Below are 23,626 nucleotides of genomic sequence, written 5' to 3' on the forward strand. Positions count from 1 at the left end.
GGAGAGTACCATGCAGATTTCGACCTGAGTGAGTAGTCAGGGCTTTGGCATAACGTGACAGCCAGGCCTGGAGCATCCAACGAGCTTCTCTGTATCTTCCACAGAGAAGCAGCCAGGGAATCCTGCTGCCCTCATTTACATTTTTAAATAAAGCCCTCATTCTCCAGACGTCAGAGCAGCAGAGATAGGCTGCCGGTACCAGAACCAGATCGCATTTGTTTAAGGCTGGTCCTCCCGCGTCTTCGGTGCGCAGAACACGGAGCTGCAGCTGTCAGCATCCGGCAGCTGGATGGGTGGCACCTGGGGGTGGCACGGGATCGCCGTGTCACTCTGCTGGTCTGATGGAGGAGGGGGTTCGTTCCTTCGCCGCTGGCAGGCTCGTACAGATAAATAAATAAAGTTGTGCCAGGTGGCACTCTGTTAACCTGGATTTATTGGGGAGTAGAACAAAGCTGTGCAGCAGGCAGCTGGCAACAGGTGTGCTGCATGGAGGCTGGGTCACAGAGAAGCCTTTATACGTTTGTGGAGGATTTGTGCTTTTTTATGTATTGGAATGCCTAGCAAATTGCTTCCTAATGTAGATTTCACTTTAATTAGTCCATTTAGGTTCTACTGCAATAAAAATAATGAAAGCACCTGTGTATGTGGAACAGAAGTGCATTCAGTTATCCCTTACAGTGAGAGGACTGGACTGAGGTCAGAGGGGTAGTACGTAACAAATGTGAGTCTAAAATTAAGAGATCAGTGACTTGTCATTTTTCACAAATGTTATAGGCTGTTCTTCCTAATACAGTATATTTATTTTTTTTAGTGACCTGATTTGGGTCTCATTTATAGGTAAGAGGGCAGAACAGTCCCCAGATTTCGTTTTTTCCATCTTAACTAGCATCAAGCAGTGACATTTTGGCTTTCTTTGTTGATCCTCTTAGTATCACATGCGGCATAAGATAATTGTGGTTTTGAAAAATACAATTTTGATTCTTAAGATTTTTGATTCTCTAGGAGCTGACCACAGCTTCGACATGTACATTTTTATATAGCTGTGAGAGGGGAACAGCATCGGTTCTGTCCTTATAGACATTACTACTTCTTCACACCTCCAAACTCTTACAGTTTAACAATTATTCTCCTTCAGTCACAGGAATTTTGACATTTAGATAATCAAATTTTAGACAGTAGTGGCCTTTGGTGAGTATGGTCAACTTTATTTTTTTTCCTAAAAGATGCGAACCTTACCAAAAAAAATCCTACTCTTCTTAGCTTGAAATTTCGAGCAAGTTTTCCTGACGGGCATCTCTTTAAATGCAGCTGTATTAGTCGGATAATTGATCAGAACATGGCCATGTTGGCCACGGAGCTAGCCTTGTTAGGTGGAGGCACTCAGGTCCAACAAGATAGTCTATGTCCCTAGCAGAAAATTCAAGTTTTCCTTATGTCCCTTGAAACACTATTCTATTATTTAATATTCTATACAGGAAATTTTTGTGCTGATGTTCTGCCTGCATTTTCTTTAAATTTTGTTCTGTTATTCTCAGTACTCCTCATTGCAAACCACTAAATTAATTTCTGAACATGCTTTTTGGTTCTTTCAGTGGTTATCGCTGCATCTTTAAAGTATGGGTCCTGACATCCACAGGAGAAAGTGTGTATATTGGTCATGAAATATCCTAACCAGTTTTTGGAATGCTTTTACAACCGCTGACCACTTTTTCTCTCTTTCTTGAGCGTGAGCTTCATTTTTAAGCAAATCAAAGCTCTTTTGCTGGCATTTCTGAAGAGGGGATTTCCGAAATATTTTTTGTTTTACTTAGGGATTTTAAAACATTTGGCTTGTGTGGGTATGACCCGATATTTTTGTTGCATGGTGCACACTTAGAAGCATGAAGAGCACACCACTTTCCAACCCTAAAAGAACAGGAGAAGGCACACAGCTGTTCGGTAGGAGAGGTTTTCTCCTGTTCCTGTTTATGAACAGTTAAGCGTTAGAGGGGTTTGTCAATTCAAGTGCTGCATGCCTCTTTGGAGGATCCATAACTAAAATTGGAAAACTCGTCAATATTTAAAAAAAAAAACGTAAAAATGCACTCTCTTGCACTGTCTTCTGCATCTCCATTAATCTGCCCGCAATATAAAATCAAAGTACAGCCCTGAAACATTTAAAGTACACGTAAAAGCCCTGGGGAAAAGGACTGGAGAAAATAGATAAAACTAATCTGTGGATCTTTAAGGAGACCACTCGAGTGCCGTGTCCGTGGCTATAAACGTTATAAAGATAGAGTCCCCTGTCAAGGATGTGTGAAGACGGATAGTGTTCCATAGCCAGTGCTGCACTGTGCCATATGCATTACGGGAAGCACCAGAAGATCAGGATCGAAAGGTTTTGCGAGACAGGCTTTATAGATCCGTGCGTAATAGACTGCTGCTCTGTCTACACTGCTTTACTGTTAGTGAAATCTTGCTCTTGCGTGGGCTGATGAAATGCAGCCCCTTTTGTTCCACCACATACATTCTTTTCCCTCTGCCCTGACTAGATGCAGTACTTGGGAAAAAAAAAAAAAATTGCCATAACCTTCTCAATAAAGAGATGCCATAAGCACAGCCAGCGTGGAATTTAGAAACAAGTCCTTTATGGATAATTTCCATGTCAAATGAATCTAGTTCACCTTTTCTACTATGTATTTTGGCTCTTTTGGGTAGAGATTTTACGGATATTCTTCTGTGTTGTCTACAAAGGGGGTTTTGGTGGCTCTTCAAGAGAATCGATTAAGGATAAAGCTAATCTATAATGGCTCTATCCCAAGTTGTCTTTATTTTAAACCTGGAGGCTTGTTGGTCCTTCTCACCAGTCTCATAACGTGATGCTGTGTAGGACAGAAGTAGTCCTCAAGTTACTCAGTACCTGGTAAACCCCATGTTTAGGCAGATAAAGTCGTTGCTGCTCTTTGGATCCCCACGGGATGGATGTGTGAAGGTCAAACTCCATCATCAGCCTCTTGTTCTGGGTATGCACTGCAAACTGAGTTTTTTCAGGTAACATCCAAATACATCTTCTTACAGATCAGGCATTATCCCCTACTGCCCTTAATGGGGTGTGTGTACTACTGAGGGTAAGTTTGTGTGATTCTGTCAAACTTTGTGTTCAGTGCTTGCATATAAATCTCCCGTGGTCGCATAGATCTCTGCTAAAAGGATGTACTGAAATACTGCTCATTTGCACTTCTTACTGGGATTTCTTAACATGATGTGATTCAACGATAGGCATTCTCCTGAGGTCTGTATTTTGTCTGTGTGAATCCATATTATGGTACAATATACCTTTCTGGAGCTAGGAGAGATAAAGCCATTGTAACGGACAATCATTTTATTGAATAATGAAAGAAATGAGAAAAACAGTTATTTCTCTAAAACTTTCCTGGCCACTTAGCGTGGGTCCCAGTTTCAGGCCATTTAGGAGATCCATTAAGCCACTGGGTTGCTCCTCTGCATGCATTAGTAACAAACTCAGCGTAATATGGAACAGGCTTGCCGTATCATGGACACATTTATGAAGATTGATAACAGCCAGGGTTCAGTGTTAACTTTTATTGTCAAACAGGCTGCAGGAAAAACTGCCTAGTATTGCTTTTCCTTTGATTTATGAAAAGGTTGCTACATGAAAAAGACATCACATAAAATAGCTCTGCTGGCAGTAGCATTATAAAATAGGGCCATAAGTAGACCAAACAATAACTAACTACAATTATGTTCATTATTGTCTCTCCGAGCTCTCTGTACCTTTGCTAGGGTGCTTTCACTTGCTACCCTGGTAGTTTTAAGGTGGATCCACCTTTCCTGCTAAGTGGGATAAGCATAAATCCTGCCGTTTTAGATAGGCAGGACCCCCAGAGGAACTCTTCTGTGTTCGTGCCATCTTCAGTCCCCAAAATGAAGGAAATGATCCAGAGTTGACCTGCTTGGGCATTCCACAAACGGTGTTCGGAGGAAGAGGAAAGTAATTGAGAAATAAATGCTGGTTTTGTTAAAATTTCCATCACTGAGGTATTTTGCTCAAAATTATTGCTATTCTCCTGAACGGGATCTTTCAGACTCTGTTATAGTCAGACCCCTTAAAATCAAGGCCCAAACCCATCTGATGATGGCAGAGATCGCCAGGTTCCAGCTCTGGGTGGCAAGAAGAATGGGTTTGTTTCTCGTAGCCTCTGTAACGAGATGTGCTGCAACAGGAGCGAGTCGAATTCTTCGGTTAGCAGCAATTAGCAGCAACGAGAACCAGTTAAACTCAAGGGGCACGACCTAACTGGGGAAAACTTTCCTGGTTGATCTGAAGTTTGTCCAACTTGAGATACTTAAAAAAGCACTCCGCTACCCAACAACTATTTGAGACGTTGGTGGAAAAATGGGAACTTACAAATGGTACGTGATGAGGTTGTAAAACACGAGGCATCAAAATGACTTCCTGGGATCAGACCAAAGCCCCATCCAGTGACTTGGTATCTCGTTAATGCTGCCAGCACACGGTGAATGCATAAAGAGGGACCTTTGTTAGCTCTTTCTGAGTTGGCGGTGATGATTTTTGGATTTTTTGATAATTTTTTTGATGATTTTTGGATTTTTTGATGATTTTTTGATGTTTTTTTAACACCTTCTGGTGTTAAACCGCTTTCCAGGTACCATCGTGTCCTAAAACAGTCTCAGGGACCTGTCCGCCAGCAGGCAGTGAAAAATAACAAAGTGAATCATGGATGCCGTGCTTTACAACTCCTCTCTGTGAGTGCTATTCGTGATTTGTTCATGGTGAGAGGTGCATTTTCCCTACCGGGTTGCTAAGAAGGGTGTTGAGGTCATTACGTTTTCCTTTATTTCTACAGCACGTTGTACAAACACATTTAAACTAAGATATATTATAACAAGGTCCAGTACCCACTTATTAGCAACATGTTTGCAGGGTGATTATTCCTCTTTGTGTGTGTTTCTTAACACGTTATTGTTATTGCAGCCCAGCTGATTATATTTTATAAAGAGTGGCTTGCCACAGCAAGGCATGGGGAAGTGCACACAGTCTTTGTAGCTTATCAAAGAGAGTCCGAGCCTCTTTTTATTGAAAAACTTCATACTCAAATGAAAAATTGGCATTTATTTTACTCTCTCTTAACTTTTAAGATTGCAACCTTCAGTTCCCTCCAGTAATCATCACCCACGGGAGCAGTGATGCTTGAAGTGTTTAACTGTTGATTGCTTTTCCTGCGCGCTACTTCTGCTCGTAAAATCTCTTATTTTTTGTGGTCAGGAGCAGGCTTTCGGGCCTCTTACAGTCGAACAAAACAGTTAAACATACATTGCTCGAGAGAGTAATATTTGGATAATAATGCGCCACAAGGTAGTGTCGTGTGGTGCTTCATATTGTGAGCAGCAGTTGACCTTTGCTGCAGATAAGAAACACGTCTCCTTATTAGAGCACACTCTATGGCACCTCTATAAAGGGAAAGCTCTTTTTTAGAGTGAGGTACTGTGAAGATTTTATTGTCACGAGTTTGGGGATGATGATGATACTCGTGAGTTTACAAAGCCTGAAGTGAATTGTGTAGCTCTTGGGAAATAGGCAGCAATAATAAATCCACGCCGTGGCTGTGGTTTTGGTTTGTGCTGCTCATTTGGGTAGTTGGTCTTTGCTCGGGTCTGTCTGTGTTCTCTTTGTGTGTGCGTGTGCTCTACTCACTCAGTGACGTACCCTTACCGTGGAAAATTTAACAGAGGGACGTGAAGAAAATTAAATGGATTAAATATCCATTAAAGTGGATAAAATTACCACGGTGTTGTTTTGCCACCTTCATACAGAAACAGATGTCATAGTGTTGCAAACTGATCTTTTTCTTTAGAAATTAGAGATACTTTATTGTATTTTACATAATTTTAATGATGATTAATATACCCAAGTAGTTGGGTCTGGTTGCAGACCACTGGTGATATTAAGACATGGTACCACCTGGTGTTGTTGGCTGTGGTGGTCTTTGACTTGCCTGCTCGTAAACAGCTGAGTGAGCGGAATCTAGCTCGTCCTCGTTAAATAATGTTTTGGGAGGAGTAATGAGACAGAGTTCAAGTGGTGCTACATGCAAACTAAAAATAATTTGTGATCCGAATTTACATTATGAGGTTTGAAATCAAGCGTTGATATGCTGATCATGCGTGCGTGGATGTGTGGGGTTTTGCTCAGTTCAACCTGAGCAGATTTATTTGACTCTTGTGGTGGGATTAGTTTGTCTCCCTTTCTGCCTAGGGGTTGGACAGGATAACTTACATCCAAGGTCATTGTTCTTCCTCTCTTAACTTGCCAAAGTAGGAACTGGTTTGCATCAGTGCAAGACCAAGAAATTCTTTCTATAATATACATATCACATACATACATTACATAGATGCAATATACTCTGTGTGGATAAAACTGCACCGTTCAGGGCTTTCTCTTATTCTCTTATATATCTTATATTTCTAATATAACACTGTAGTTACTATATTATGTTTTCTGTACCATAAAGGCATGCATGCCCATGTTGTAAGTGTAAAATCTGTATCATTGTCATCCATATGGCTGTTGATTTTAATATTTCAAGCCTACATCCTAGTATTTAGTAAAAACTGTTCTTTAAGCTGCAGGGTTAAAAATGTGCATCCTAAATTTGGGTAATTCCAGCATGTGGTTCCCTTTGCAGCTGCGAGGACCAGCTGTGTGGAAGGTACATTTGTATAATAATATGTTGGTGCACTTTGTATTTTAAGGTTTTTCGTTCTTTTTTTCAGGGAGGGGAATTTTATAAATGAGCAGAGATTTGGGATAATAACTTCCAATGAATATCAATTTAAGTAAAAGTATTGAACCTAATTGTGCCTGTCAGGGTGGACAGCAGTCTCATTCCTTTGACGACTTGCTTTTCAAGGTGTTCAGAGCATCAGCAGTCCCAGCGGGTCAGATCAGAGGTCCTCCTATCTTATCAGGCAACAGCCAGGAGTGGGTACTTGAGGAAAACCATAAAAATAGGGGAATTAGACAGGGGTGCCATTTTACCTTCAAACAGGCAGTGAAGTGGGGCTTTCCTGAGCCAAACACTGTGTTTTTGCTCATAATCCATTCATGGACTTGTGTTACAGTACCTTGTAATTGGCTTTTGAACCCAGCTGTGCTTATGATACCCCCGGTATCCTCTAGCAGTGAGTTCCAGCTTTTCATTAGGTGTTGTCTGGAAAAGGCTTGAATTATGTTTTTGGTTGTAAACCTACTGCTAGAAGACTTCATTGGCTGTCTCTCTGCATAATTGCTCCTTATGCCATTGATGATTTTGTACATCTGTCACGTGTTTACTTGCAATTGTCTTTCACCAGGGTGAAGGGATCTAGTCTAGTTCATGTAATGTCCTCAGAGGCTGAGGACCTCAGCAATTAGTTCACCACTCTGATTAGGATTCGCAACCAGGAAATCTTAGTGATCCACATCGCAATTTCATCCTGGTGTAAGTCCCAGCCCAACAGAGGGTTTAAGAATGTGCATAACTTTGCACATGCAAATGTGGAATTACTCACTTCGCGCAGTTACGCTTGTATTTATGTGCTTTGCCAGATTTGGGATCGTAAATTCTCTGTTAATCTTAGAGATGCTCTTTCCTCCCTGAATGCAATAAATGTGTTGTTGCATTATGAGGAATGGTTTCCACTTTGCTTACGCTAAAAGCTGAACTGCTCTCCTACCAACATACCAGGTGGTTCGCCAGGTGGGAAACATTCACCAGGCAAAAAAAAAAAGAAAAAAAAAAGTACCTAAAAAGGTCAATAGTGCTATCTGCCAGGCTTCTGCATTAAACAAGGTTTTTGTCAACATATTGAACTTGACTTAGCGCACCCTAGACATAATTAAACGTCTGCCTCCAAGCAGTGCGTGTGCGTGAATATGCTGGGATGTGTCTTTCCGCCTCCTCTCATCTCCATCCCTAAATTTCAGAGGTCAGGACGTTGGGAACAGATTTTAATTTGCTTCTGAGAGGGACGAAGTCAATGAGAGAATGACAAACATTTGCCGAAGTTTTTGTCGGGGCTGGGATTGTGGAGTCTAAAAATAAATACCCTGGGCAATATTAACACTGGAGCTGATCCCTCGTAGCACAAGAGATGCGTGTGTCAACAGGCAGAGGGGGTTGTGCTCAGACTTGGGCAGAAGTCATTTTTTTAGCATTACTGTGCACTTTCAGTGTTCTCGCTTGTAACAAAACAGGAACAACTGCGGCTCTCTTCCACCAGAGATTTGTTAGGAAAATTCTTTTCTTTTACAGCTTTTGGAAAAGTCACACTATGTCGTCAAGTGTAAATAAAAGCAAGAATCAACTCTGCAGTACTTGATCTTTTGCTGGCAGCACTTCCCACATGGTAATTTTGAGGGCTCTGTGTAGGCACAGTTTGATTATGGACTGCTTCACAACGTTGGTTGTAGATACTCCGAAATCAGATCGTGGTATTACTTCCAAGTGATCTTTAGAAGAACAGAACCATTTGGTTTGTGCTTTACACGTTTCGTAATGTGCTTACAAGTCATCACCTACTTCATGTGCGAAGACAATTTTTAAAAATAATTTAATATAAAGAGTAAATTAATTTAAAAGCTAAAAATACTGGTGCAGCAGTAAGGATCTTCATTACCATATGCCCTTTTGTGTTTTTTTTTTTTTTCCCCCTGTTCTCTGTTTTGCAACTATTTTCTATACCGTAAACAAGTCCTGTGAATTCAGCAAGCAGTGATTCTGTGGAAGTGGCTCTTTTCGGATGAGGTAATCTTAAAAAAGAATAACCCCCTCAGCACCACCTTTTTGCGTCTTGGTGGAAAATACCCCCTGTCTTGCTGCTGTTCCAGACTTGTCGCTTCCACCTCGTCTCTGACCCGACCTTCTCCCTAGGTCTTCTCAGCTAGGCTTACCTTTTGCTCTTGCTGACTCTATGCAAAACATACAAAACATGGCCTTCCTTGTCCATCTGCTCAGCTAAATCCCTCGCGGCTCGTGGTATCAGTTATTGCAACATACGTTTTCTTCCCCCTGGTCACGAGAAGGGAAATCTTGCCTTGATGGCATCTGTTGAGAGCGGTGCCGTAGATCATTTGCCTCCCCAACATTCCCATCACCTCCTTCCGTCCTGCCGCTGGCTTCTCTTCACCTGCATCACACGCAAGGTGTACGTCTTCTTTTTGAAGCCCTTTGTAGCCCACTTCTGCTTTGCTGTCTCTTCCAGTCCCCATTTGCTTTCTCCCCGAAGCATTGCTGACATTACCTTCCACACCTCACTCATTCCTTTCACCAAACAAGCATCTGCTTTCACTGTTTCTCATTCTTACAAGAAAATTTCAATAGGCGTAGGCAAAGATAATTGATTAACTTCCCCCAAATCCCTTTAAGATTCCTCTTGGTTGCTCATAAAGCACTTGAAAACAGTTGGGCTGTTGCTGTGCCTATCGTTGGGGCACTGCCTCAGTTTCCTTTTGTTACACCATCTTTCTGCATCAATTTTTTGCTTCGTTTTTGGGGGTGGGCATTATAAGTGCGTTGAGGAAAGACGTATCTTTTTTTTCCTTGCTTTGAGTGCTACCAGTGCAGGTGGGGTCTCATCACGGCTTGGCTCCTACAGCAGCAGGAGCAAGTAAAGCAGCTCAGGACCTCGGCTCCAGCCCTTTGCCATGCTGGCGCAATGGGTCTAAGAGGTAATGTGCTCTTTCGTGGGGGTTGATTTTGAAGCTGCCACCTCCCTGGGCAGCACCAGGCATGGCTGGGGGAACAGCACGTGCTGGGGACAGTCCCCCTTTTGTAGCTTGGACACGCAAATGCTGAGCTGCTGGTTTGGAGGGGACTAGTTTACATTTAGGGGTGCAGGCTGGGCTGTGCCTGGCCTCGGACCCAGAGCATCATCTCTGCCTCTATCACAGAGCACAAGGTAGCTGTAGGTGCCAAGGGTTACACTGAGAAGAACAGATGCTTCTGATAAGTGTCAGCATTTTAATGAGGAATAAAATTAAGCCCTGGATACTTCTGGCCATCTAATGGCACAGGTTTTTGTAATCCATGCTGGTTTTTTGTTTCCTTTTTTTTTTTTTTTTTTTTTTTTTTCTATATTTTATGACAATTGCCTGAAGTCCTGATCTGGTGGGATTATGCCAGATACCTGCACAGTTGGAAACTCATCAGCGATTCAGATTCCTTCAGTCAGAATGTCAGTTTTATCACAAAACTTACCGTGGTGATTTCAGATTTCCTCTTTAGTAGACATTTTGTTTGAATGCCGTGAAGGGGCTCCTTTCTCGGAGCCCCCAGGAATACAATAAGCTATGCTCTTTGAGACAGGCTAGATGAGTACAAAGTTCCTCTCATTAAATTTTCTCTTCATGCTTTCGCATAGAATATTTCTTTATAAAGCTCTCTCTTATTTTCTTTTGTGTCTTCATCCCATTACCTTTATGAGATTGCGGTGCATCAGCTTGATGGAAAAGGTGGGCGCGCGGCTCCCTCCGAGGTTTATTCCGGCACGCAGAAATATTTGCTGGCATGCAAGGTGCTCGAGGAGCAGCTGGGAAAGCGAAAGCAGATCAAGTAATTGTAAACTTAATAAAAACACGTTAATAAAAGCGTGCCGGGCGGTGCGCGGCGCAGATCGGGTGGCTGCTCATATTGACTTTGGAGAAGAAAGGCATTTTAAATTTCGCGTGTGTTGATTCAGTAAAGTAGTTATTGAGTTGTGCTGAATGGAGATGGGGTTCGGTCAGGGTTTCCTGTCAGACCTTGTTGACTACTACAGTATATATTTTTCCTGTTGCTTTCTTCAGTTTAGTCGTGAAATTCCCAAGTAATTAAAAAAAAGAGAGGGGGGGTTGGATGCTTTCCCTGCCACATATCTCAAAATAAAGCTCTCGGGACACAGGGAAGGAACCTCACGCTTGAACAGGGCCAATTCTGACCAGCTTGCTTTATCCATTCAACCTTCAAAATCTTCACATTTTCCCTCCAGATTCCTCCTAAGGAGTGTTTTTGCACTGTTTCCCTTTTCTTACAAGCTGCTTCTTCAGTCAAGCCCCACCAGACCTTTAAATGTGTCTGTAAAATTACCGTTATTTACAGGAACATTAGCGAAGTTATCTTTTAGGGAGATGTTTCATTTCCCTTTTGAGGAGTTTCCTTGCCCGTGGCTGCCTCTGACCATCCGTCTGAGAGTCCTGTCATCCATCACCAACCAGAAATCAATCGCAAACCCTCTGCTGGGTTTACCATAATGCGCACTGCAACCTCCTTTCCTGAGCGGGAGATCCTGCCCCGCGTGCTTTATGGCCATCTAATGGTAGATAGTAATCTCATTTAGCGTTTTCCCCAAAGTGCAAATAGTGCATTAGGGGAGCATAACAAGCACAGCAGATCAATGCGGAGCCGGTGCTCTCCTTGAAGAGATTAATCCAAGAAAATGGACTTGGTTGACTTCAAGGAAATGGCCCCGTTCGCATTGACCAGCGCTGGGGCTGGGTGGTGGTGCTGGGCTGAGAGCACGTTTGGAAAATTCACCGGTGAGAAGTCGTAGGATGAGAAGAAATTGTGGTGAGGCAGGAGACGACGCGTCTGCCCGAGCTCCGCTGCTGTCGGCAAAGCGAAGTGTCCATTGAAGCATTCAGATAAGGAATAATACGTGGTCTTTGAATGGCTAATGGCACGGCTCAGGGAAACAAGCAACCCACAAAGGTCCTTGCTGAGGGTTAGCGACCCCCCAGATGGCTTATTTAAAGAATTTACAGAATTTATACAGCTGGTGTACAGAAGCCCGTTTCCCTCTCTCTTCACATTTAAGACACACTCAACGAAGTCACTTTAAAAACACTTGTGACTAAAGGCACTGCTAGGTTTGCTGTTTTTTTTTTTTTGCTAACTCTATTGTATTGGATTATCAATCCAGACTAGGGTCTCAGGCATTTGAAACAAGCGCTGGTTTAGTTGGACCTAAATCATCGGAGCTGAGTCATACAGCTCAAAAGAGTGGATGTGATGCTTCAGCCTTTACTTTTATCCCACCCTATCCAGCCCCAGCCCTTGCCGTAGTCACTCGGTGTACAGCATTTTATGGCCGTACATTTTGATGCCTAACACGCTCTTGAAATGCTTGCTGATATCAGCAGAGGGGGGATTAAGGGAAAATCCTCATCCGTTCGAGTCTACAGAAGTTTGAACTTTCAGATCATAAAGTGGGTAAGCACCAGGGACTGCATTTAAATTCTGCTTTAGGTATTTCACAGATGTACGGTAATGAATGAAAAGAGTAAGAGGGCTTTCTATAGGTATATATTGTAAAATCAAGGCGACTTAACAGTTCTTTTTTTGGTACTACATCTTGAGTGGTTGCCCAGAAGTCAGCTCCCCCAAGGAACCGCATTGTGCTTCGTGTTTCGCCTTCTCGCTGTAGTAAAACAGAGATCTGTCTTGGCCAATCAGCAAAATAAGAAGGAACAGAGGATTCATCTGAGGATGCTGTGGCTGATGAGTCTCGTTCTTTTTATGACCTTATTGAACTAAAAATAATGTGGGCTGCCGTGGATGTTAGAACAGCCATTGTCGGGCTTTCCCGGTAGGGTAAATGGGAAAGGGTATTAAGTATACAGTTCACACACATAAAACAAATGGTAGTTTTAAAATTATATGAACCTTAAATGTTTTTTTTTTTTTTTTTTTTTTTTTTATAAAGTTTCATGGCTCTTTTTCTACTACTAAAATGTTTTATTTTTGCTGTGAAAGGGGTATAACAGTAACTAGATTTTGAGTACCTCAAAGGATGTTTATAAAGCAAATGTCCAATTAACTTGAAATTACAGGGGACCTTTCATCTCTCTAACACTTTGCCATCCACTCGCTTTTGAATCAGGAAAGTATTGTATTCCCATTTAAATTCTGTGCCACTATCAGTGTAGATAACATTACATAGATTAATGCAAATGACAAGATTTTTGTCCAAAAGGGGGTTTATTTTGCAGAACAGACTAGAGGAGTTTCCATTCCTTTGTGTATTGCATCAGCCAAAAAGATGACAAGAGTAATTAATCCATACAGTAAAGAAAATAGACAAAATTCCTAAATAACTTGCACATCTGGCGTCAGGGTTACAATTGAGGTGATGGGTAGAAGAAGGGAAGGAGGATGCGCCAAAAATAGAGGCTATCATCAGATCAGCAAAAGCAGATTGTGTAATTTGCTGATGCTAGCAAGTTTTCTGCATTCTCTAGGTCAGCCCAATGGGTGCTTTCTGCCTTCTGCAGTAGCAATATTCAATAAGTACCAAGACTATATGGTCCTCGGACTACACAGCAATGAAGCTTAATGCATCCTACAGTTCTGTGACTGTTTTTGTGACTGCAGCCTTCCTTTGTAACTTTAAAGTGTTTTCCTTCACATCCATTATTTAAAGTTGCATCTTTCCTGAAACGTTTTTGAGAAGGAAATCAAAATGTTCTTTCTTCTTTCCCCAGGCGATACGAGTCTCATCCAGTCTGCGCTGATCTGCAGGGTAAAATTCTGCAGTGTTACCAGCAGCATGCTCAGGAGACCCTCAGCTGCTCTGCACTGGCTAGCCAATACCTGCATTGTGTCAATCATGCCAAACAGGTGAGTGTAGAAATATTGCAACTGAAATATTAATGGAATAAAGAGAGGAAGACTTGGATTATCCAATTAGTCCCTTTACATGCTAAAGCATTACTGTTCCCTGTATGTGTGGTCCTGCAAGCTCCATGGAGTCCATTTTCAATTGACTTAAATGATAGGGTTTCCATCTAGTTTCCAACAGTTTCCCTTGGGAAACTGTTGGTTAATGTGGAACCTGTCACTGTTGGCAGATGTTGCCTGGTATCTGCAGTTTTAGCAGTAAGACAAGGGGATTTAACTAAGTGGTACTATTTGTCATAAATATGACCACTTACAGTAACAGGTGAATGGATGTCTTAAACTAGATTGCTCACCAGTTGGAAGTCTTCATTTCTTTTATGTACTCAGAGTCTAATACCGCCATTTACCTGGTCTTTTCCCCCTGCCATCCAATTTGCTATGGCATGAGTTGTTACTTTAGATTATAAACTTTTATTCTTTATTAGTGCAGCTTAAGGGAAATGACTGTACTGCATAAATGTTTCAGTTAAAAGACGCTACAAGTTCTAAACGTGATTCTTTTTCATCATCTTAAATCTGTCAGATACAGAGTTGTCTATGTTGACCTCAGTTGTGTTCTTAAAGAAGCCACTTGGAAATATGCTTGTAGGCCATATATGCAGTGTATATAAAGGTGGTTAAATAAGTGTGTTGATCTTTGATTCTGCTAAAATGAGTTAATCTCTGAATATGTGAAAACGCGTGCTCTAATATTAGCAGAGGCTGAGCGAGAACATTTAGTACTTGATAATGTCAGTCATCACTAGAGTTAGTCCTGCCTGTACAGAAAAGCAGTAAGACCTTGATTATAATCATTCTCTGAGACCTTTGTGCAGTTTTGCTGGTGCAGTCCTGCCCTGGCCCCGCTGAAGATCTTCCTGGAGTCAGTGCTGCTTGTGGTTTAGCACTGTGTAAATTTTGTGGGAGGTAACAGTTGCATGGCATTGCTGCGGCGGTTTCTGCAGGCCACAGCACTCAACACGTTTGTGGGGTGCTATTATTATAATTTGTTGTTTATACAGCTAGCGGGCTCCTTTCTGAATAGGCAGCCTGGCTGGAAGACAGACGCAGCCAGCAGCTGTAGTGTCCTTGTTCACTGAACGAGCCGCGTGCAGGACCAGGACAATTTGTGAGGCAGCTCTGAAATCTCTTTGTGATGTTTAATGTTGTTTTCATCACTGAAAACTTTGACTGCAGAGGGTACATGTGATGAAATATAAAAATAAATGAGATCAACCTTTTCCTTTCAAAACTACCTCCTTCATTACACCCCTTGGTGTTTCTCCTGCCCACTTTTAATGCTCCTGTACTTCTTTATTTCCTTTAAAACCCTACAGCCTACCAGGATCCTTGCTCATGATAATTTTTCCTGATGGCATAGCCTGAGGCTCTCTTTTAAAACTCTCCATGCGCAGACACCCAAGCACGAGAAGTGCAGTGAGTTTTGTCCAGGTGCCTTCCTTGGGCACAGGACAAGTTTTGCCTGTCCCCCTTTTTCCCTAAACTATACAGTTTTCCATGGCTTTTTGAACAGAATTTTTTTTTCTTTGAATTGGATTGCTACTATTTTAGTTAATTCCATTCTCATCCTACTATAATGAGTAAGAATGGGTATTATTGCATATTATTATTATTTTTTCTAAGATTTCCCTTAGTATGATTTTTGTATTCCAAAATCCGTTTTCAAGTTACTAGACCGGGGATGTTTTGAGAAATTTTAGGAAAAAAAAGGCTAGTGTATAATATTAGGTCGTTATGTAGTCAACATCACTGTGGCTTGCATCATCTGAAATGCTAATTTACTGTATTTTAGATTCTATATTATTTTTAACAGTAACTACAAAATTTATCCTAATTATTCATATTTAAGCTATAACTAAAGTTAGTATCTGATAGTAATTTCTTCAGAAGGCTATGATGAGGATGAATTAATTCATGTTCAGAAGGTGCAGGAAAAGGAAATCGCATAAATATGAGCATTAGGTTTCTGAACCCTTTTTAAACACCTTTTTTGTTGAAGATCTTCAACCAAGCCTGTCAAGTAGTTAAAAGTGTTTCCTAAATGCTTCTTATTCTCTTTCACACATGCTTCAAGATGAGAATTCAGAGAGGTTTCTCTCTTATGATAACAGAGAAAGAGAAGCCTTTTATGATGGAAGTATTTGCAAGCAGGAACGATTGTTTTTCATAATGAACATCAGTCCTCTAGAGCTCATCCTCCATGTGTTGCAGCTGTAAATGTAATTATTCTTACTCGCTGATTGCCTGGAAGTCCAGACAAACAGTAACTTTGAAATAATTGCCTAACGCTGCTATAAAATACTGCAAAATTACCTACTGTGTGTGCTTGCTTGGAAGACAGAAGAGCAGGATAAATAGTAGATTCAGAAATGAAAAAGTTAACTGACACCGGCTACAAGAAACAAACAAAGAGGAAAATTTGCTAGAGGGAATAGACCAAGATATTGAAAACCAAATAAGTTAACTAATCCGATTTCCTGGCGGTGAGTCTGGGCACTTGTGCTCAGGCTGAGCACACTCTGTGCTTTTCATAAATTGAATTTATTGACTCCTCTTTCTTTCCTATCTTGCTTATAATTATCTCACCCTCTCTTCTGTATGCTCCTTATTTCTCATCCTGTCTGTAATCTCATGTCTCTATCTGTCCTTTTCTCCCCTTGTTAGAAAGGCCCAGAGAGCTGTTAATTCAGAGGAGTTTGACACATTGTTGTATCTTCAGTTTAAATCTTTTCCCAAAGTCAGGGGGAAGCTCGTGAGATAAATTAAGCTCTATTATTAATGTTTGTATTTTATTATAAGGGAAACAGAGTGAAAAATTACTTAATGGAGCCATTAAAGGGAAGATATTAGGATTGTCTGTGCCATGGATTTGTGTTCCCAGTGCTGAAGTATCTCCAGCAATGCCATCCACTGACATTTTTATTGCTGGTCCTAATGTACCACGCACTGATGTGGACAAGGTGGCTGTTGAAATACCCAATTCTTTTTTTTTCTGGTCTACAGGGAGTCCTAATTCCTATACGGAAACACAGCTGTAGTATAGCATAATGAAGTCTGTGCAATAGTTTCCTGTTAGACCACTGAATTTCACTGGGATGCAAGTCTCTGCAGGTTAGGTTGGAAAGCACTTCAAAGAACGGTGCTGACAGCTGCTGGTGTGTGACAGCCTGGCTCCTAAATGCCGCCCTTCAGCCTCTCCAGCCTCTTTGTGCCCATTATTTTGAATTGGAGGGTAGAGTGGTCCTCGATCATGCATCCTAGTCGGCGAAAAAACATCTTGTTTAGCCTCATTCTCCAGTGTTTTTACTAGGTGCCATCGCACAGACTGATGGAAAAATATGTAAAGCTAGTGTAGATGGAAACACTTTGGGCTGAAACACAATAAAAAGGCATTGTCTTTTAACACTATTTAACACCACCTTGACTGAAAAAGTTGTTTATGCAAGGGTCGGATCAGGTTCCCCTCACGCCTACGTGGGTGTCATGGAGAAAACACAAGGAAAAAATGTAAATACGTGGAGTAAATGTCTAAGAGATGATAAATTACAAGGGTCAGTAAAGAACATTAAAAAAATACAGACAAAAACGAACAAAGCCCTGGTACCCTCCCACTTTTCTGCAGATGAAATTTTGTGGGCAGAAGTCTGCATGTGATGAACAAATACCTGCAATTGCTTTCCTTAGGACATTAAGTGAAAGAAAAGTAACAGAATTTTGCTCAGATCTTTTGGGAATTTCCCGTGTTAATTTATGCAGTGTGAAATTTACCCAAAGTTAATATTCAGCCCAGCAATGGCTTTGAGCAAGTTTCTGTAGTACAACTGCAAAAGGAGACTTCCCGATGAAATAGCCTGCGCCAGTTGTACAGAAATCTCTGCGGCGATACTGTCAAGTGAGATCGGAGATTTTGTTAACCAGTAAAAGTTTCCCTTATCTTTGTTTATAAAGGCAACTAGGGAGTGTAAAACGGATCCTTTTTATTTCATCAGCATGTACTTCTCTACCACGAGTTCTAGAGAACATTTGTGATCACGAGGACATTTTCCATCTTTTCATGTGCTCACTGTCCTGCTCCTTGGTACGCATCTTCATCCTCTCAGGAACACTGCTTGATCAAGTGGAGTGGCTCACCAGAAAATTTTTAGAAAGATTGTGAGAATTTGGTTAAAGACATAAACGACAACAAGTTGCCGTTCCCTTTATTTTTAATTTTCCTGAGTCCTTAACTCTTTGACAGTACAGTCCAGGCCTGCGAGAGAATATGCTTGGTGTGGCCAGGTACTGACCATGTATTTGAATCAGTTGTTGGTAGGTCTCCTGTAAGACTTCAGGGTTCACATCTGGGCCTGCTCCTGACATAAGCCCAAAAAAATTGACAAATCCCTTCCTGTTATTTTTTACAAGGAGACTCTTAATTACCAGCTTTCCCATTTTCTGGATTTTGAAGGCAAGAATCATAGATTGCCTTGGTCAACATCGTAGTCCACCAGTGAATGTAGGTGGTCTCCAGCACGGTAGAGCCTGTTTTCTGTTCATTCTACTGATCTAGACAAGTAGTACGTGTACATGTGCTTGTTTCTACGGCCCCTTTATTTATGGATCATGGCAGTAAGAAGTTCTTGGTAGAGCCCTACATATTGTCCTTGCAAGTCTGCGTTTTTCTGGTAGACTCTGAATAGAGGCAAGACCTCTGTGGCAGAGCTCTCTGGTGTGGCAGTAGAAATTATTCTTGGAGGACTTGACAGATCTATACTTTGAGCTCTTGGTGGCCTGACTGCGCACAGGAGGTGAATACTGAAGTGCAAGTTCAGTGCGACATGTTGAGACTATCAAGATTTCAATGATGACTTAGAATATTGGAAGAAGGTAGGTAGGGGACATGCTTATTGCCGTATGACTTCAGGATATATTTCCTCGAGTATGTAACTGCTGGGAACAGGATTTATCTTGTTGTAAGGTCAGATGTTTTAATTTCCTTAATAGCCATAGCATGACGAGAGCTATGATAGCATTAAGACAGATGAATAGGAATTGTTCCTGCAGCTCTTCAGCCCTCCAGATGTCTGGCTTGTTGAGTCTTCAGATAGCTTCATTCTGCCTCTGTGGTGATGTGTGTGTTGACAGTGTTTCTTTTTCTATAATTTAATTGAAAATATTGCAAATCCTAGAAAGGAATTGTAGCCAAACTTCAACGTTTCTCTGGAATAACTTTGATTTACTGAAATATGTTTTTCCCTCTCTCTTTCCCTCCCCCAACCGTTTTTCCTTAGCAGAGCATGCTTGGGAGAGGAGGATAAAGGCATTGTCCAAATCAAGCACAAGACCATCAACTCTAATTTCAGCAGAAGAGCATTTTTTCCCAAGAATGATATGACAGCCCATTTACAGGGCAGACCAATAAAGAGAAGAACTGGAAGAGCCATTTCAAGAGCAGCAGCCATCACGGCTCAATCAGTGTGACCATTTGAAAAGCCAAGACCTATATCTTATTACATCAGAAATCTTACATCCGAGGATTCTGTTCAGTCTTAGTAAAATCCACTTATTGGTGATTGAAAGAAGGAAAAGAAAAGAACCTCTCACTGACCTTAGAAAGGGGAAATATCCTTCAAATGCTGCTATTTCATTGAATCTCCTCAAAAAATTCTCACTGTCAAAGGCGCGGGTATGTAACACTTGCTGTGCCGGGATGTGGCAGTACTTTGTGAGCAAGCCAGCTGCCGCTCCTCACTGCACAGCCTGCATTCGTTGCTTACATGAAGTGTTTCTTACAATGGATGATGACGTAAATTTTCCTTTAACTTATTTCACAAATTATGTAATTAAATGAAGTCTCTCTTCAGGCCTTCTGCTGGAATGGTAATGATCCAACACTTGAGATGTAACATGGCCTTTATTTACATGGAATGATGCTGTTGTGCTCCTCACTCCTATCAAGTACTGACGAATATGCCTCACTCTGTACCAACAATAAATGTATTTTATGAACAAGATTAATGTCTCAGTCTGTCTCTCTTTCCACTTCTTGGAGGCTGATGGTGTTCCCTCTGCTGTGCTGTCACGTTTTTCCAGCAGATGTTATTGCTGAAGCTTTACAGCATAGATTTTTGTGCATAACCAACCTTGGTTTCAGGAACAGTAACTTACACATAACTGTTTTCCATCGCAGCAACCTAAAAGGATCCCACGTGATATCGGATGTTGTGATTCAGGCGCCGCCAGAGTTTCCTTTCTCAGAAAGTATTTGGGAACGAAAGGGCACGCAGTGCCCCAGACTGCAAACCAGCTTCATGCAAGTAGCATCATTTGGGTTAAATCATGCAATCCGTATGCCGGTAATGAGGGGTTAATTTCATTTAACTGTTTCTGGTCAGATAACTACTGCAGCATTCATTTTATCAACGAGTCTTGGAAAAGGACTTCTACGCAGTAGTCCTAGTGTCAAATGAGCAATGTATCTAGAGCCTTCTGCTGTCTGTTTACCTGTTCTGTTTCCCTAGTGGGCTACGTTTGAACCGCATCACACTGTACAACTGCGAGTGCACCTGCAGATCTCATTTGTATTCAAAATACTGCCAACATCTCTCCTGTCGTAATTATTGAGATGCTTTGTGAGTACTCTTTAATTAAGGTTTTTTGTTTTTGTTTTTAATGCTACAAAAAAAAAAATAAAAAAAATGAGCTAGGCTTTTTACATGCAAAGGAGCAGTAATAGCACAAGGAAAGGGAAATCCTGGCATTCAGTGTCAGGTGCCAGGTAAACTGCTTGAGAGAAATAATAAGGACATAAGCGACATGTTTACATGGTGACTTGCTGTAGTGTTTACAAATCAGCTAACTCACAAATTCTCCTTTATAATGTTCTCTTTTGTAACAGAGAGCCAAGAAGCTGGCAGATCCGTCCTTGCCAGACTTCAAATTGGCAGCAAACTCCAGCATAGAGGAAAAGCAGACGTTTTTAAGGCCAGATGATTCTGTAAAATCAGGAGAAGAGCTATGTCGGGAAGGAGGTCTCTGTTATTGCCAAATGTTTATTGGTTTCCCATCCTGACAGCCTTGAGCAATGGGAGTCAGTCTTGCTTGCTTTCTTCCAACTGTGTTTCAGGCTTCATTTGAGATGATGTGTTCTTTAAACATCTTCTGTATCATCAGTCGTGGCATCTCTACCGTGTTTTGCTTGAGCTTGGAGGATGCTGATTGCCGCAAATGGAGCGTAGGCTTTCCAACAGTCCACTTGGTGGACAACTTTTGCCTTTTAAAGTAGAGCTGCTGTTCTGAATGTTTCTGGAGAGCTTCAGTAAGCCAACTCTTCTGCATCCTTATCCCTTCGTCAGACTTCGGCTGCTTCCTTCCTCCCTTCTTGCTTGCTGGTGTAAAGCTCAAGCAGGACACACTTCATTGAGAACGGAGCTGAGAGGTGACGTTGGACACTTCTGTTTGAGGAAATAGTAGGTTTGTGTGGGACAGAGACACATTCCACCTTTTGGATTAATTGCATGAAAAAGAAAACAAGGTTCATAAGCGAGAGGAGCATGCAGAGACGACTGCTTCTGGTACTGAAGGGAAGGAGGAAAACTTGGGTGGGTCTGATCTGGACACTGTTCCTACAGTCAAGATGTACCTGGTAGCTACACTTCAAGACTGAAAACCTTGAAAGTTACCAATTTATTTATGTAACTATTTATTTTTACAGAATGGCAGCTTGTGGGGAGCTCTCCCTCCTCCTCAGAAATCACCACATCTCTCTAAGACTGGCTGCCAAACTGAGATTTTCAGCTCAGCCTAATGGAACCTGAGCTCAGAAAGGATGATAGCAATGGCATTGTGTGGGGAGGGGTGATGCTCTCTGCCCATGGTGGAGAAAAACTTCAGATAATCGTGTCGGTCACTTATAATCTCTGATCAGTTCTCCCCAGAGGGGAATTTTACCCAGGGTTTTAAACGGACAAGCAGGATTGTAATAGCTAAAACAAAGCTTTTCATTGTTCCTTGCTCAGTTTCTGTGGAACGAATCAGAAGTCTTTTGACAGTATCAAAGCAATCACTGCTGTCCAATTCCCGTGTAATTTAGCAGTGTTTGCCTCCTTCGGATACTCCTTCCTTTCCTCGGGAGTTGTGTGTCTGAGGCAGATCACAGAACCTAGCAAAGTTGGTTGGTTGGGGGTTTTGGTTTTTTGTTTTAACCTCTTAAGCTATTCCCACGTTAAAATTTTAAACAGCTATTTGGAACTAGCTTTAATAGGCAAATTACTAAGGGGGGGGGGGATAAATTTTACAGCTCTGACAGCCACTGCTCTGTTCAGTTTTAGATCCTGTGCTCTTTTGGAGAGATCCTAAAGAGGGGAAGGAGTCTCAGGTGGGCTCCATCTGATGGATTTCGTGGCATCTCTCAAGCTGAAGCCTACAGGAGAAGAGACCCTTTAGGGACCAGGTCTTGGCTTTATTGATTTTTTTCCCCTTGTCATGCATACAAACATACCTGCGCATGAAATTCGGAAACCTTCCCCTTCCACCTGGCGTCTTTTCAGTCAGATCTATAAAACCGACAGCTCCTGGTGCTGAGAGAGCCCCAGCTGAAGCCCTGAGTCTTTGTCACGCTGTCAGCCTGTGGTGCTCAAGGAAACTATTTACCACTGCGAAGTTTGCCGGCTGGCACAATTCAGTCTCCGGCTGGCATTTTGTCACATACGCTAATGATCATTCACAGAACAGCTTCTGGGGGTTAGTTCTCCTACCCCTTGGTTCAGTCAGAGTGATATTTATACCTCCTACATTGTCTGAATTGCTGATAGGAGAGGGAGCTCTTCCCTCTCCTACCCTTTTTGTTTTCCGTTCCAAAAAAAAAAAAAGCAAAATTTAGTGGATATTCTTCTCTGCAAGGTCTTCGGATTATTTCTTGTGTTTCCCTCATGCAACTTGCTGTTCTATTTGCACCTCAAGATCCCTAACCCAGCTCAGCTTTCCATCACAGGAGGTGCCACCAAGAGATGGAGCAGGGCAAGCCTCGCATCCCCCGTGGCAGGATAGGGCAGCAGGGACCAAATTCATATGCCCCATGAGCCAAATCTCATCTGCAGGACCCAGGGAGCAAAAGACATTCATCCCGTGCCAGCTGGTAACGCTCAGGCTCCTGTGTTGCCTCCTTCGAAGCCATCCCCGTGTCAGCATCAGTGAAACCATTCGTGGTTGTGCTGTAAGAACAAGGAATCTTCCTTCTGGGGGGCTGGTTTTAGGGCTAAGCACCCCCTGCCACGCTGCAGTTTGGCAGAGCCCTGACTCACAACCAGACCTGGGCTCTTGAGACCCCAAGGGGGTCCAAGGGGGTGCTGAGCCCACAGCACTGAGGGCATTCCCACCAGGGAGAGCCAGAGGTGCTGCAGTGCAAACCTGCCTACAGGAGCTGGGTCAGCATCCGTCCCTCCCTGAGGACAGGGAGAGGTCCTGAGCGTGGGGTGGGGGGGACCCGGACCTGGAGGCGCTGTGCCGGGGCTCTTCCACAGGAACGTCAGCTCCCTGTGAACAAAGACGCTGGGTAATTAGAGAGGTAATTAGTTGGGTAATTACTAAGGTAATTAGTTTGATTCTCTCTCAAGCCAGTAGCTGCTAGGAAGAGGAGCGCGCTCAGCTCCTGTGCTGCAGGGAGCACCTTGGATGGCCGTGCTGCAGCAGCCCGAGGGGCAGCCCAGCTCTGTGATGTGAGAATGGGGATGGTCTGGAGGAAAAATAACCTTAAATGCTTTCGGGGCACCTTGCAATGCAATCCACAAGTCTTTGGGCCATGCTCAGGAGAGGACCCAAGGCAGCAGAGGTAACTGCAGGAGCGATGGGATATTTGCTGCAGGGATTTTGCACACTGCAGAGCTGCTGGAGGCACCTTTGGGGTAACCATGTCGGAGTTCATTGCTGTTCCT

General features: G+C 42.4%; 1 protein-coding gene across 4 annotated transcripts in view; it reads left to right on the forward strand.

The window, feature by feature from the left end:
* Positions 1–19,708, forward strand: part of CHCHD3 (coiled-coil-helix-coiled-coil-helix domain containing 3) — a 149,511-nt gene extending 129,803 nt beyond the window's left edge. For 2 of the 4 annotated variants that reach the window (XM_035334159.1, XM_035334175.1), the window contains 2 exons: positions 13,520–13,655; positions 18,986–19,708. In XM_035334159.1, the coding sequence (XP_035190050.1) occupies positions 13,520–13,655; positions 18,986–19,012 (163 nt within the window). In that variant the 3' untranslated portion in view covers positions 19,013–19,708. The remainder of the gene's footprint in view (positions 1–13,519; positions 13,656–18,985) is intronic. The other 2 variants (XM_035334168.1, XM_035334183.1) reach the window with 1 other exon arrangement.
* The last annotated feature ends 3,918 nt before the right edge of the window (positions 19,709–23,626 follow it).

Source organism: Oxyura jamaicensis, chromosome 1 (assembly GCF_011077185.1).
Source record: "Oxyura jamaicensis isolate SHBP4307 breed ruddy duck chromosome 1, BPBGC_Ojam_1.0, whole genome shotgun sequence".
NCBI lineage: Eukaryota > Metazoa > Chordata > Aves > Anseriformes > Anatidae > Oxyura > Oxyura jamaicensis.